Raw genomic sequence first — 14879 nt, forward strand, 5'->3', positions numbered from 1 at the left:
TTTAACCAAAACGAGAAGTTCAAATTCCTAGTTTAATTTAATAGTCACTGGCATACAAATATAGATATAAATCTATCTCGACCTCTTCAAAAATGAAAAAAAGAAATATTTTGCTAGAGGATAGCAAATCTAAAAGGCAGAACTGAATGTTTATCAGCTTTTTGTTGAAAAACTACTAGAATCTATCTACCGTAGATGGCTCGTAAAGCTAATTTGACGGTGATTTTGTACTTAGTAAAGTATGATTAAAATGCAAAGACGAATTTATTTTCTAAAACAAAATACCCGCGCTATTCGTTTCGCACGCGGCATAGGGCCTCGCAATCTGTTGGACCGGCCCTGCTCAGCTGCTGGCATGACTAGAAGAAAAACTACATCTAGCTAACTTAGTGATGCGCATTGAAAAGACTTTCGTTGCATATAACTACACATATGATGGATGCTAAGTAAAATTATATAAGAATTCGAAACATTTAATTTTTATTCAGTACTTTTGTGTTTGAGTTTTTAAAAAGTGTCCTTGTGGGTTCCTGAAGGTCATTGGTTCATTGAACCCCTTCGCGCAATGAAAACTACGCACTGCTTAGGACTTTGTATTCACGTGAAGTACTGCATAATGCAAGACTTTTTATTATACAGGTCTGTGTTTTTAAATGAATGGTAGGCTACTAAAAATAGCTTAGAAAATATCCTAAGTTTTTAACTTTCAATTTTGTTTTCCTCAGTCTTATACTCAGTCATCAATGAATTCAATGTAGAGATCTAGATCTATCTACCTATTTAATAGTGACTTATTAGTCTTATACTTATAATCATATATCTAAATTATAGATAATCTTCTTTCATTTTCTTGTTTATCTTTTTTTGTAAGATTATTTTTTAGGAATCCCTTTTTTTAAGTTTTATTGCTACATTAAATTTCAGCTAAGCTGCTGCAAATGTTTGTTTGTTGACAAATTTTACATGTTTCTGAGTTTCTGTTCAGAATTGAAAGTTGTTGCTTTTGTCTTGCTGCATTAATGAAGTTGCTGTTGCAAAGTCTGTAATACCTAGATTGTAGATCTATGTCCCGACTATGTGGTATGCTAATCCAGTAGATCAGCATCCCGCGCTCACAAAGTACTGATAATTTAGGATAACCATATGATTGTAAAATAGTCTGTATATGTTCTAAGGGTCTATCTAGATCTATATAAAAATACATATAGGGCCTATCATCAACTAGACCTCTATTAGTAAATGTTAGTATTATTTAATCAATGTTACTTTGTTAGTGTTGGATAGGTGTATTTTAGTAAGTTTTAAGAGTAATTTGGTTGGCTTGTTAGGACATATATGATCAAACCATTAAGCTATTCCAAAAATATTATTTGATACTTTTTTCTTCGTTTAATTTTAGATGAGACCTGCTCGTCAACTGAAAGTTATAACATCACAACTGGAAGTTTTGGAAGAAATGAAAAATGAGTTTGAAAACCTACTTGCTAATATCAATTATGTAATTTTAGGCTTTACATTTTATTCTTAAATTTATTCTGGCTTTAAATAAGAAATAGTAATAAATAAATGTGTCAATAATCCCTTTTTATTATAACCTTTTTTAATAATAGCATTTAATGTATTTAATTTAAATTAATTTATTTAAAATAAAGTAGAGCATTTTCCTTAAGACTTTAATTTTAAGTATATACATATCTTTCAATCTTGTCTTCATGAATCCCATTGACTGATGGTCTATATGAATGCATAAAGATCGAGACTCCAAATAATTATATTGTTGACAAATATGTGTTAAAATAGACTGTGTCATACCTAGGCTTTCAGCAATAAGAAGAAAGAGTTCTGTCTAGAGGTCATTGACAGCCCAACTAGTGGTAATTTTTTAAAACTTAGCTTCTGGACAGCTAATGAACCTTAACTTCTCATTTAGTTCAGTAATAGGAAGAAAGAAATACACTAATTAAAGACTGGGTCATTTCTCAATTGGAACCACCTTTAGGTTTGTTAGAATTGTAATTAAAGGCTATTCAACAACTAGGAAGCTAATTCATCTTGTAACTTTCGTTTCTTTGCACTTGTGGTGAAGTTCTGACACCCAGTAGGGCTGGAAATCATTTACCCTTGTTTGACAAGGCCAAAGATGTGGCAAATTATGTCTTTTCAGAGTAAGGAAATATGTCAGCATACCTTTTATAAAAAAAAATGTAGGCATGGATATAAAATGCATTTAATCTTTAAATTTACAGTTAGTGTTATGATAAAAAGAGTTACAAAAAAATCATTTTAGTATTCTTTGTCCATTTGTCATTAAAATTACCTGATAATAAATTTACTATTGATTCTTTTAATTGGTAAGTATTATTCCAAAGTCAAATGTTATTTAAGAAAGAATTAAATTTCCAAATGAATGAAAATAAATTTTGAAAAAGAAAATAATTGACAAATATGTTTCATTAGCTAAATACTGAATCTAAAGATATATGTTAAATATTAATATTCAGGAATTTTTTTTTTGTAGATCTTGCAGAAAGGATTCATATGGATAGATGATGAGAGCAATGAACTAAGTTTCATGGAATTGAATCAGTTACTTGCAAATGGAACTTCAGAATGTTTAGGCAAATGTATTATTATTGCAAGTAAGGAAAATAGCAAAAATATCAATATTCTGTTAACATGTTATACATTTGTCTTAAATAATTTATTAAAGAGCTTACAATATTTACTAAAATTATTTAATAATATTATAAATAGTAATTTTTTTCTACAAGCCATTCATTTATTCTTACAATAATATGTACACAATACAGACAGTTGAAGGCCTTGGCGTACTTGTACTAATAGTAATTAGTAATCTAATAATCTCACATCAACCATGATCTATTTTGTGCTTCTAGATATCTAAAGATATTTTGCACCAATCAAATCCAAACAAATTAGAGACTAAAACTGAAAGTCTCCTCTTAACAAAATCGACATTTACATTGGTGAGAGAGGACATTTTAATTCCTTTGTTCTGTTTTTGCTTTAAGTCTGACCCTACATCTGGTGTTTCAGCTCATGATTTTAAGCACAGCAGCTCACGTAAAATTGAATGCCATTATTAGCATGTAACAAAATAAATGTGAGATATATTTGCACACTTTTAACTGCCACAATTTTTGTTTGCTGCATTGCATGCTTATTCAATATTGTTGTTTAGCATAGTTTTCAATGTCACTAAAAAAAATATAGCAACTAGCTATCCAATCTTTCTACACTAGAGTTAAGCTTATATTTAGGCATGCGTAGGAATGGTTGGAGTCAAGATGAATAGCCTAATTGTTTAACAATGTTTATCAAGTCTGATGTATTATTTTTTATTATGAAAAGATGGAAGTGAAGAATCATCTCCTCAAAATCTCAGAAAACAAACAGAAAGGGAAGAAGTTGTGTTATTATCTGCTTCCTGCTCAAGTTCCCATATCAAAGGTAACATAATAAACATTTCACGTGACAAGATTAATTAGCATTTTTTTTTATATTGTTACTTGTACTATTTATTTATTATATAGTCACAAGTCAAATTATTTCCAGACAATTGCATAATATATAGATCAATAAAAATAACACAAGATACTAAAATTTTATAAAAAAGAATTAGAAGAATTACAGAAATGAGAATCAAACTGGAGTATGTCTTTCCACCCAGAAAACTTCCAGTTATTAAGAGTGCAAAAAAACTAAAACTAATAAAAACAACTTACTTTATTCATGGTAAATCAGTCATACAGACTAAAAACTCAAAATATCTAGGTGTATAAATAAAGGAAAAGTTAACATAGAATCCCCATATTGATGAAATTATTAAAAAATCAAACAAAAAATTTGGGTTTAATAAAAAAATTTTTTTAGAAATCAAACAAAAACATAAAATTAAATGCTATTTATCTTTAGTTAGGCCAATATTAGAATATGCATCTTTGTTTGGGATCTCTCAACTCAAGAAAACATAAAGAAATTAAAACAAATAGAAATAGAGTAGTGAGATTTATAACAAACGAATATTCCAATTTGATTAGACACCATTAGTAAAATCACTAAACTTTAGAGACACTCAGGACAAAAGAATAAAATAAAGTAGGCTTGCTATAAAGCACAAAACACTAAACCATAATTTACAAATAGAAAAACAAAACCTAATGAAATTCTCAGAAAGACAAAGATAGAGCCACATTTCTTATTCCATATGATAGAACAAATCTGTACAGGTGCTCCTTCTTCCCTAGTGCCATTAGAGGATGCAAAGGGTTGCCTGAATCAGACAGGAAAACCAACGACTTAGCGTAGCTTAAGTCATTGATTAACATTCATGAATATATTATAGTGACACATGAAAAGCTTAGGGACATAATTATCTTCTTTTTCGAAGTAACATCTGTAATACATAAGATAAGAGAAAGTTTCCCTTTCAGACCTTGCAATCTATTGGATAGATGAAATTTTTCCAGTCCTTTGGTACTCTGCCCTGGTTAAGTGAAGCCTGAAAGAGTATTTTGAACACTGGGGCTAGCTCATTACTTAGTTCTTTGAGTAATCTAGCTGGAATACCATCAGGTCCAGAAGCTTTATTTGGTTTGGTGTTGGCTAATTGTTTTTGAATTCCATTTTCTTGTACTACTATATCTTCTATGTTGTCTACTTGGTTCAAATTCAGTAATATGTCTTTGTCTCCTGGGGCTGAGAATGCTGATGCAAAGTATTTGTTTAGGATGTTTGCTTTAGTTTCATTATCATTATGTATTATGTTATGTTCAACTTTTAATGGCGCTACGCCTGTTGTTTCCATTTTCTTAGACTTAATGTATGACCATAGGTTTTCGTTGTTATCTTTAGATATTACATTGTTTATGTATTCACTCTGCAGCTGTCTGCTTACTTTTTGGGTTAAGTGTTTAATTTTTATATACTTTTTGTAAACTCTTTCTGCATTAGTTTCTTTAAATTTTCTATATAGGTTTTCCTTCTGTTTACAAAGCTTCTTTAGTCTATTATTAAACCAGCATTTATTTATTTTGTTTGATGTGTATTTAGTTGGTATATGATTTTCTATAATGCTTTTAAGATGGTTTTAATGAAATTCCAGAGGTCATCGACTGGTTGGTTAATGTCTTTTTCTAATAAGAATGTTTGTTGAAAGTTTAATGCAGCTTGATGTAGTTGTGTTAGGTTACATTTATTCCAGAGTATGATTTTTCTTTTGGGTTTTGTATTGGCTACTGCTTTTATCTGACTGTGTATTTTTATGATCTCATGGTCTGATAGACCAGGGATAATATCATAATCAACTACTAATCCAGGTCTGTTGGTTAAGAAGAGATCTAATGTGTTGTTTAATCTAGTTGGCTTTTTAATGATTTGATCTAAACTTAGGTTGTGTAAAGTTTCTATGAAAAGCTCATTTATGTCCTTAAGGTTTTGGTGTTTATCTATGGTTAGTGTTTTCCAATTTATATCAGGTAGGTTGCAATCACCCATAATCCAAAAAACTGCATTTTTATTTGTCTCTTTAAGTGTAGTAATCTGATTACATAGTTCCTGCATGTATTCTAAACTAGAATTTGGTGGTCTGTAAATGCTGCCTATTATTAGGGATGTTGAGGTGGTATTAATTTTACAAAATGTTGATTCTATATTTTTTGAGTTAGGTAAGGTAATTTCTTCTGCTATAAGAGTGTTTTTTATTGCTAAAAGAACTCCTCCATGATTATCAGCCCTATCTTTTCTAAAAATTTCATAATTACTATTGAAAATTTCTGCATTATAAATTTCAGGATGTAGCCAAGTTTCTGTGCCTGCAATTATGTCTGGTTTCTCACATTCTAATAAAATTTCTAAGTCTGCTGTTTTGTTCCTAATGCTTTGAAAATTTATTACTAAGGTTTTAAGGTATTTTGGTGTTACTTCTTTAGTAGGTTTGTTTAGTGAGGCTGTTGTATTAATTTTAGTAGATTTAGGTTTAACAGGAGTGGATCTGGCTAGTGGTTGGTGAGTTTGGTTTGGGATGGTGTTTAGGATGTTGTATGGGTTAGAAGTGTCTGCATCAAAGGAATCAAACAGTCCTGATGTAAACTGAGGTAACCCACACAGTACACAGTGCCATGATGCATCTTTGTTGCCTAAGGCATAATACACAGGTGTATTCATATGGAGACATGATGCATGGTACCATTCATCGCAGGTGTCACATTGAATATTAAAGCAGGAATAATCTAAACCTTCAAAATGGTCAGGACTTAATAAAAAACATTTTGTTATCATTATATTATTATGTACGAATGATTTTGTTTTAGTGTTTTGGAGCTCTTAAAATTTTTTTTTTTTTTTTTTTACAGATGATAAAGATTTACAGAAAATTAAGGAAGACATATCAGAAATAGAAAAGTCACATTTAAAAAAATATAAGCTAATAAATCAAAAGTTGGCAAGCCTTGAAAAACAAACAACAGAAACAATTCTAAAGGATATAGACACAAGAAACAATTTAAAATTTGAAGAGATTATGAAAGAGCTTCATTCAGCCAGTGACTTTATGTCACATCTACAATCTCAGAATGAAATTCTAGCTAATTCAGTGAAGGAGAAAACTGAACAAATAAATGACATGCAACAAACATTGAATGAAATTAAAGCACAAAGTGTAACCAATTCTAGCAATCTTAATTCAGCTGATACTCAACCTTATGAATTTAGTGAAAAGCTTTCAGATAACAGCAATATGATTCAATCATTGCAATCCCAGAGTGATTCTATATCAACAAAAATGAATGCTATGGAAAGCAACTGTTACAATATAACCACAGAAGTAGATTCATTAAAGAGAAGTGTTAGTGAGCTTGTTGATGCTGCTTCCAAAATAAGGCTTTCTATGGAGCAAACTTTCAATGATCAAGATACAAAAATAGATGCATTGCAGACAAAGTTCTATGATTATAAAAGTGAGGTAAGGTGTTACATCATTTACTAATTAAGTCAGAAAGAAAAAAATCATGATGCATAATACATAATCTTTTTATTTAATTTATAAAAATATTTTTTTTTAGATTCCATATAGCTGGTTAAGAAATATTAAGTATTTAATAAGTCAGAGAGAAACATTTTTTTTAAACTTATTAAATTAAATGTCAGATTATGATGAGATTTAAGTTTTAACACTTGCAATTATTTATATTTGTACAATTTAACTAACATATTTAAGTTGTTTGTATACTTAAAATTTCAAAATATCTATATACATTAATAGACTCTTTCAGCCCAATAATTTTCTTTTTCTTATTTATTGCACTAAATATAGAGATGTCTTTGTATCATGTTTTATTTGTCAGACATATTTACTGACCTTAACAACATTACTGTGCACACTTTATGTGATCCTAAATTATAAGACCATACTTTAATTACTTGATAGCACTAGTATGACAATAAATTGTAACAACAGTTAGTAGAATATTGCTTACCACAAAGAAAAACAAGTGACCACTTATAACTCAATTATTTCTTTAAATTTATTGTTGAACATAAAATATTCATCTTATTTCTGCATACTATTTTAGAATTTCAGATTCTTAGTTCGGAAGCCAAGTTTCTTTTGTAACTACAATTTCCAATTTCTACAACTTTTCAAATAGTTAAACATAATGTTGTAGTTGTGCCTCGTACATTTTTTTTTAGCATTATTCCATCCATATCGATAAAGTCCAGTAGAGACCAGATGGACTGTTAGAAAGGATTTTATCCAACAGCCAGGCATGGAGCAGGATCTCTTCACCCCAAGTCAGACAGGAAAACCATTGACTTGGCAGAATTAAAGTCATTGATTAACATGCATGGCTAGATTGACCTAGGAACATGCATAGAGCGTCATCATCTTTTTTGTTTTAGTAACGTCTGTATTTCATAAGATAAGATAAGTCCTGCCTGAATGTTCCACACTTGCAGGGTTATTACTACAATTGGGTCCTGCCATATATGTGCCACATGTCCTTTATTCCTGGACTCGCTGACTACTGGGAATTTCTTCATATTCCTATGCTGTAACTGCCACAATGCTGTGTAAGGACCACCACTCCAGCTAACAAAATATGATGGTTGTTCCCTGTTGGACTGGGTTGCCTGGTCTCTGTTCCGTCCTCACCCCGAGTGAGATTTAAAAAAACCCATATCAGCACCAGTTCATCTTTCCATTGCTCAGTGTTATATTCCCACAGCATATACTTATTTTAACTACTAAGTTACAAAATAATTTTTTAAAACAAATTTAAGTTTAGTTACATTTTCTATTTTGGTTTGCTCTTTTGTAAGTTTTAATGTGTATAATCTTGTTTAAGAAAATGTTTCTTGATAAAGCAGTATATATATAATACAGACATTACTTCACAAATCATAAGTCCTATACATCATACATCTAGTCATGCATGTAAACAAACCAATGACCTAAATTCCGACAAGTCACTTGTTTTCCTGGCTGGCTTAGTCATTGAGCTGCTCATATAGATAATATTGTTACTAAATATACTACAGCATATAGACTATTGCAAGACTAAAATAAATGTAAAGAAATTCAACTGAAATGCAAATTATTGTAATACACCTTTCAAAGACATTAGGCATACACCTAAGGTTGGAAAATGCTTGTTGGTTTATAATACATAGCTGCAAAGCTTATATCAACTCACTTTGTCTGTCTGGTAAAATGTTTGTACATGTTATTTCTTCCACACCCAATCTCAGATAAAGCTGAAATTATTTCTTTTCACCATACAACACAAGAATCAATTTAAAAAAAACAACAACAATTAGTTAATTAACTATTGGTAACTAATTATTTTATTTGGTATTTTGAAAGAAATCATACTTGACATGTGGTGGTATAAGTTGAATTAATCCCCTTGAGGATCTTGAAGCCTAAGTGAATTTTTTTTATGTATTTAAAAAATGATCATTTAAACATTCACCAAAATACTTCCTTCTTCCCTCCCCCTTTCCCAACTGGTCCAGACAAGTGATAGGATCGTAGCACATTGAGAAAGCTAAATGCTAAACAAAAGCAAATTGGTAAAAAAACTTCTAATCACACAGATTTATTTAGTCTAGGTCAATCATGAGCATAATTACATGACTGGTAAAAACTAATTGATACAATTACACTTGATAAAAGCTTTTTTTTTTTAAAGTATTTTTTTATGTTTTTCTTGTTAAATTATATTTGTAACAGTTACGTCTTAAACTGCCATCATTTTATATTGTTTGCCAATTTACTTCTTGTTTAGCCGGAGGAAACACTAAGTAAAGATGATGATAGCTCTTTAGGTAAGTTATAGGTATAACAGGTTACCAAATATGTAAATTTTATCTTTTAAGGGATAATTTTTTGAACATTTGGCATAGCCAAATAAAAAAAAATAAATTTTCGATTAAAAAAATTTAAATAATCCTATTGAGTACTCTTAAAAAAATATTCTAGGAAATGTCTGCATGCCCTAAGAATATGCGATCGTAAGGGGCTAATTTAATAAATTGCTCTTATTTACTTCTGTAAGAGGTTTGGGTTGTGGCACAGAGAAAAAATTGAATGCAATGAAAATTTAATGATTCTATTGAAACCCCAATTATTACTACATTATACTGTAACTTCTAACATTTTCAGATGATGAGGCTGTAGGCTTTGACGCTCGTGTTCCTTTGGATTCATCAAGGTTTGATTTAGTGGAGGATGAAATATTAACATGTTTCACTTCAGTGACTGAAGATGTACTAGAGAACTTTGATACAGAAACTGGAATTTTCAACATACCATGTGATGGTTTATATCTTTGTGGTCTATTTATTGATATAATTACATTTGTCCAGCATGATTTAGAGTTTGGCATTTATGTCAGGGAAAGTGATGGTAGTGAGATTGTTGTAGGTCATTGTCACTGTAAACAGAGAGATATCACTGTCAGTGAAATTGTCATTAGGCAGCTAAAAGAAAATGATAAAGTCTTTGTTAAGTCATGCAAAAACCATAAAAAGATTCAATTTAGCAATTTTTCCCATTTCCTGTGTGCACTAATCAAAGACCAATAGCACATAAAGGTAATATGAAATGCATAATCAATTCAAGAACTTTATTGTAAGTGTTGATATAATTTTAGCTGATTCATAAATGCTTGTCGGATCAACAATAATGTGTAAGTAATTGATTTTATTTATCTATAATTCTACTAACTTTTTTTTTATTATTACAGATTTTTTGCTTATTATCAAAGCCCTTTTAAAAATCATCAATATTAGTTGAGTTTCATATGACCTAAATTTCCTAAAGCCATGTTGGTATGTAGTAAGGACCTTATGTTTATCCAAGTGATTAAGCCATGTTGGTATGTTGTAAGGACCTTATGTTTATCTAAGTGATTAAGCCATGTTGGTATGTAGTAAGGACCTTATGTTTATCCAAGTGATTAAGCCATGTTGGTTTGTAGTAAGGACCTTATGTTTATCTAAGTGATTCATTCACCCCAATCGCCACTATGATCCTGTTTTGAATTTCCTCATTTGTGCTGTTGTCTTTGTAAATGATACCCAAGATCCTTATATAGCATCTCACATTCATGGTTAGGATCCTGCCTATAATTCAGCAGTAATCATCCAAGACTCATAAGAATAGAAGAATGTCGACATCATTCTTTAATTCCGAGGGATATGCCTTTTGTATTTCCAGGTCATTTTGAGCTTTGCAAGTGCTGCTGTGGACTGTTTAATTCTAGCAAGTATTTCAGGTTTGGTTCCTTCGCTTGAAACAATAGCTCAGAAGTAATTAAAACTTCTGACATTTACCAGCTTTTTACCTCCAAAACTGATGTTTATTATAAAGCTGTTCGCTATTGGTCATAGTATATATTTTTAAACATTGATTTTCATGCCATATGCTGAGTATGTCTTCTTTATGTGCATTTCCAAGTCATCTAGTTCTTCCTTTGTCCCTGCCAGACAATCTATATGTCATCAGCAAAGCACAAGTTACTAATTCTTCTTCCACCAATGTTTATATTAACTTCATAATCTTCAAGATCATCCTCAACCTATCAAACCCTGTCTAAAACAGGCTTGATCAGAGATGTTACTTTATGGATGACTTAATAGTTGAAACTACCAAAAATGATATTTTGAAAATATTTTCAGCTTTCTTAGACAGTACCCACACTAACATGGTCAAAGCTTGATTTATTGCCAATTGGTCAATATTTCCTGTTGGCTTACCAATCTGAGTTTGCCCTTTATCTTTTTTTTTTTTTAATGAAATTATTGAAAAATACTTATATATATTTTTTTCGATTTTGCTGGTAGTTTCATAGTAGTCAATAGGAATGTAGTGAACTCTAAGAGGGGCACATAATCCTGGGTGGTAATGCAGGACCAGATAACAATACTGGCTTGATAGCTCTTTTTTATTTCTTAATAGCTGGATAGCCAAAGTGGATATTTGACTGCTACCTTGTTGCTGCTGGGCTATCAAGCCTGGTTGTGGTTTGAGCCCTCCTCAAGGCAAGTCTATGTTTTACCATATTTTTTTTCTTCTCCCAGTAATTTGGCACCTTTGTAGTTATATGTTGTCATGTTTATTCATGGTTTATAAATTGTAGATCTATTTAGTGGAAGTTGTGCCTAGACCAAGTCCTTCAATAGGTTAGGACTTGGATGTAATGTTTGATTTTAGAGTTGCATTTAGTTTTTTTTGTGACATGTGCTTTAGCTACAGACAGTTAAACAAATGATTTTAAAAAAGTGAATGGGGTCAGGTGATGTAAATTTAATGTTCTGTGACCGATGTTTTGGAAAGGTGTCATCTAGTCAACACAATGGCCAACCGCTTTAATGTTTATAGCATATATAAATTTGCTATTTATCTTTTGCATCATTAATTTGAAGTACACATTTGTATTTTACCATACTTGTACTTATACATACAATAAAGACATAAAGATTTTATATATGTACTCTTTTACATCATTTTAAAAGAGATTTTATGTTGCATATACCAATTTTGTAGAATGGCATTTATGCTTATAACAATTGTAATGTGTTATAAAACTTTTATAAGTTATTTATAGGTATAATTTATAAATGTTCCTTTATCTCTGTGTCTTTCTGAGTATTGTATTATATAGTGTAAAATTATAGTTAAGTACCGGGTATTTTATGTATCATTACTACTTTACTTCTAGTTTTCTGTCCTGGCATGTTTCTTAGTTTACTAATGGTGTTACTCTAGTCAAAACGTCAATTAGTGTTTGTTATAAGCCTCATGGCTCTATTTTTTATGTTTTCTTCGGTTGAAGGGATACACATTCTAATAGTCTATCCAAGGTTAAATAGCTGTTCAAGTTAATGTTCTTTTTGGTTTGTTAACTCTTTCTCTCCGTAATTATTTACCACAACACTGGTATCGTCAGTTAGGAGAGAAAGAGTTAATACAAATTTTTAATCAACCCTAATGCTTTGTTGTTTTTTTTAATACTCACATACATTCCCGATATCATTCAATATATTATCTATGTATTTTGACTTTTTAGTCTGTAATTTGTATATCATGAATATATCTTATTTTAATTTTTACAAATCTGTCAAAATTTATCAACATATTTTACTCACTCTTCATATACCAATTTTGTCATTGTTACACATTTTATTGATGTCATTCAGGTCAAAATATTTTTAAAATGTCTATTTCACTATAATAATATGAAGGTATGAATTGGTTTATAGTCAAACAGGAAATGCAAATATGGCATTAAGTGACACAAAAACACATCTGTGATGAAAATAGAAAGTTATTATAAAGCTTATATCAACTCACTCAGTCTGGTAAAAAGTTTGGGTGTAAGAGAAATAACCTGTACAATCTCAGATCAAGCGGAAATTTTGCACAATTATTTCTTGTACATGCCAACACAAGAATCAGGTATTCCTTCTTTCTCCCCTTCCCCCTTCCCAACTGGTCCAGACAAGTGATAGGATCATAGCCTAATGAGAAAGCTAAAAGCATGAAATTGTGCTAAGCAAAAACAGTTGGTGAAAATATTTCTAATTGCACAGATTTTTTGGTAGTCAAGATCTACTATTTATTTTATAGTCACTTTGGGAGATCATTCTGTGAATAACCACAAAACATCTGATTTGCTTAGTGTTTCAATTTTTTTTAGCACAATCTAATAACTTATAAAAAAAATAATGCATTAGAAAATTTCCAAGAAATTCTTGTACTTAATTATTTTATGTAACCAAGATGATTATTATAAAAATAACAATAATAAAAAAATAATAATGAAAAGTAACTCTCTTTATAATTAGATTTTTTTTTATATTTATTATTATTTATGTTGTATAAAAAGAATTAAAAGTGTTTGTGTATAGGTTGTTGAATTCTTCCAAAACATCTAACTGGTAAGCTTTGGACTTTACTTGTTTGCTGTTATTATCTAGATGTAATTGTGAAGCAAATCCTATATTCTACTTTTTTAAGTGAGCGATTCTTATATGTATAGGGTTAGGGTATGTATGTATATATTTATATATTTATATATATTACACACACACACACGCACACACAAATATATATATATATATATCCACATTCTGCACCACAGCAAGATTTGGTCAGATTGTCTGGTGATGACCTAGTCTATGAGGTGCCTGTGTCTTGAGCGGGGATGCATCGAGGAAGTTCGCTTTCTCATTGTGTGTTTGATATGAGCAGCTTGTGTTCAGCACAGGTCTGGAGTAGTAATAATCCATTGCTGTTGCACTGACCTATCCTGAATTTGCCTAAGACTCCTTTCCAGATGTGATGGTCAGAATGAGTCGCTTTTTGGAATATCAAGTATGGTGGAGTTTACTTCTTCGTATAACTTTGCTATGACATCATCTCGGTTGGTCATGGTGGGTGCGTAACAGCTAACAATGGAAATGTGTTTCTTTCCGTTTTGTTAAGGCAGCTTCAGGGTCATGAGCCTGTCACTAATTCCTTTAGGCCCGACAAGTTTGGATACTATTGATGTTTTTATGGCAAAGCCGACTCCAGATTCACGTCGTACTTCAGTGCTTCTACCGCTCCAGAAGAAAGTATTGTCTATCGCAGAGTTCACCTTCATCTGCAAGCCGAGACTCACTTAGTGCTGCTATGTCTATGTTGTATCGGAGGAGCTCCCTGGCTACTAGTGCCGGAGGATATTCCAGCTACCGTCGCCTCAGCGTGGCGCCTCCGTGGAAACGTCCGCCGGGGGATGCGGATAGACAAAGAATGGTAGCGCACATAGCTCTCAGTGAGCTACCACTCGTACGGTCGAGAGACTGTACACTGCACGTGGTAGGGATGTAACAAAGGCTCGCTAACCCGTCCAACCCCCCACTGATTCGTTTCCCAACGGGGGCCATACGCGCTGTGATGGACCCTCGCACGAGTTCGGTGGGACAGTATAGGCATACGAAAGGCCCCCACGCGGCTCGGCCTCCGGCCTCGCACGAGAGGGGGATACTCGTGTGGGGCTCAAGGGGGTCGTGTCCAGCGACATACCGGACGAGAGTACATGATCGTTTCGGATAAGGCGGGATTTCGGACAGAGGGATTGGTGAAGAGCCGATGCCTCATCCTGGCCATGGATAAAAGCCTTTCACTGGTCAAGAGGTCCATAAAAGGGAACCGGAAGTTCTCGGACCTTAAGGACATCTGTCTCAGGCTACTAGTGCAGTTCTTCTTTGTGGTCTTTCAGATGGGAATCAAACCGACTTTTAAAGTTCGGGTTTGGTTCGGTCAGATTTGTGTTCGGTTCGTTTACGATTATAGTTCGGTTCGATCAGGT

At 31.9% G+C, this 14879-nt stretch overlaps 1 protein-coding gene across 4 annotated transcripts; it reads left to right on the top strand.

Moving 5' to 3' along the window:
* Positions 1 to 154: 154 nt before the first annotated feature.
* Positions 155 to 13331, top strand: LOC106060946 (uncharacterized). Of its 4 annotated transcripts, none has more exons than XM_056019954.1 (7): positions 155 to 639; positions 1400 to 1498; positions 2519 to 2639; positions 3373 to 3471; positions 6375 to 6982; positions 9309 to 9348; positions 9686 to 13331. In XM_056019954.1, the coding sequence occupies exons 2-7, from the start codon at positions 1400 to 1402 to the stop codon at positions 10105 to 10107; spliced, it is 1389 nt and encodes a 462-aa protein (XP_055875929.1). In that variant the 5' UTR covers positions 155 to 639; the 3' UTR covers positions 10108 to 13331. The 4 variants fall into 4 exon arrangements, with proteins under 4 accessions (XP_055875929.1, XP_055875924.1, XP_055875918.1 ...); XM_056019949.1 differs by lacking the exon at positions 155 to 639 and adding an exon at positions 668 to 754; XM_056019943.1 differs by lacking the exon at positions 155 to 639 and adding an exon at positions 670 to 786.
* The last annotated feature ends 1548 nt before the right edge of the window (positions 13332 to 14879 follow it).

This window comes from Biomphalaria glabrata, chromosome 1 (assembly GCF_947242115.1).
Source record: "Biomphalaria glabrata chromosome 1, xgBioGlab47.1, whole genome shotgun sequence".
Taxonomy (NCBI): domain Eukaryota; kingdom Metazoa; phylum Mollusca; class Gastropoda; family Planorbidae; genus Biomphalaria; species Biomphalaria glabrata.

Coding starts and splice junctions, on each gene's coding strand:
- LOC106060946 (XM_056019954.1), top strand. CDS start 1,400: ATGAGACCTGCTCGTCAACTGAAAGTTATAACATCACAACTGGAAGTT. Junction 2,640..3,372: donor CAAATGTATTATTATTGCAA/GTAAGGAAAATA, acceptor TATTATGAAAAG/ATGGAAGTGAAGAATCATCT. Junction 9,349..9,685: donor AGATGATGATAGCTCTTTAG/GTAAGTTATAGG, acceptor TAACATTTTCAG/ATGATGAGGCTGTAGGCTTT.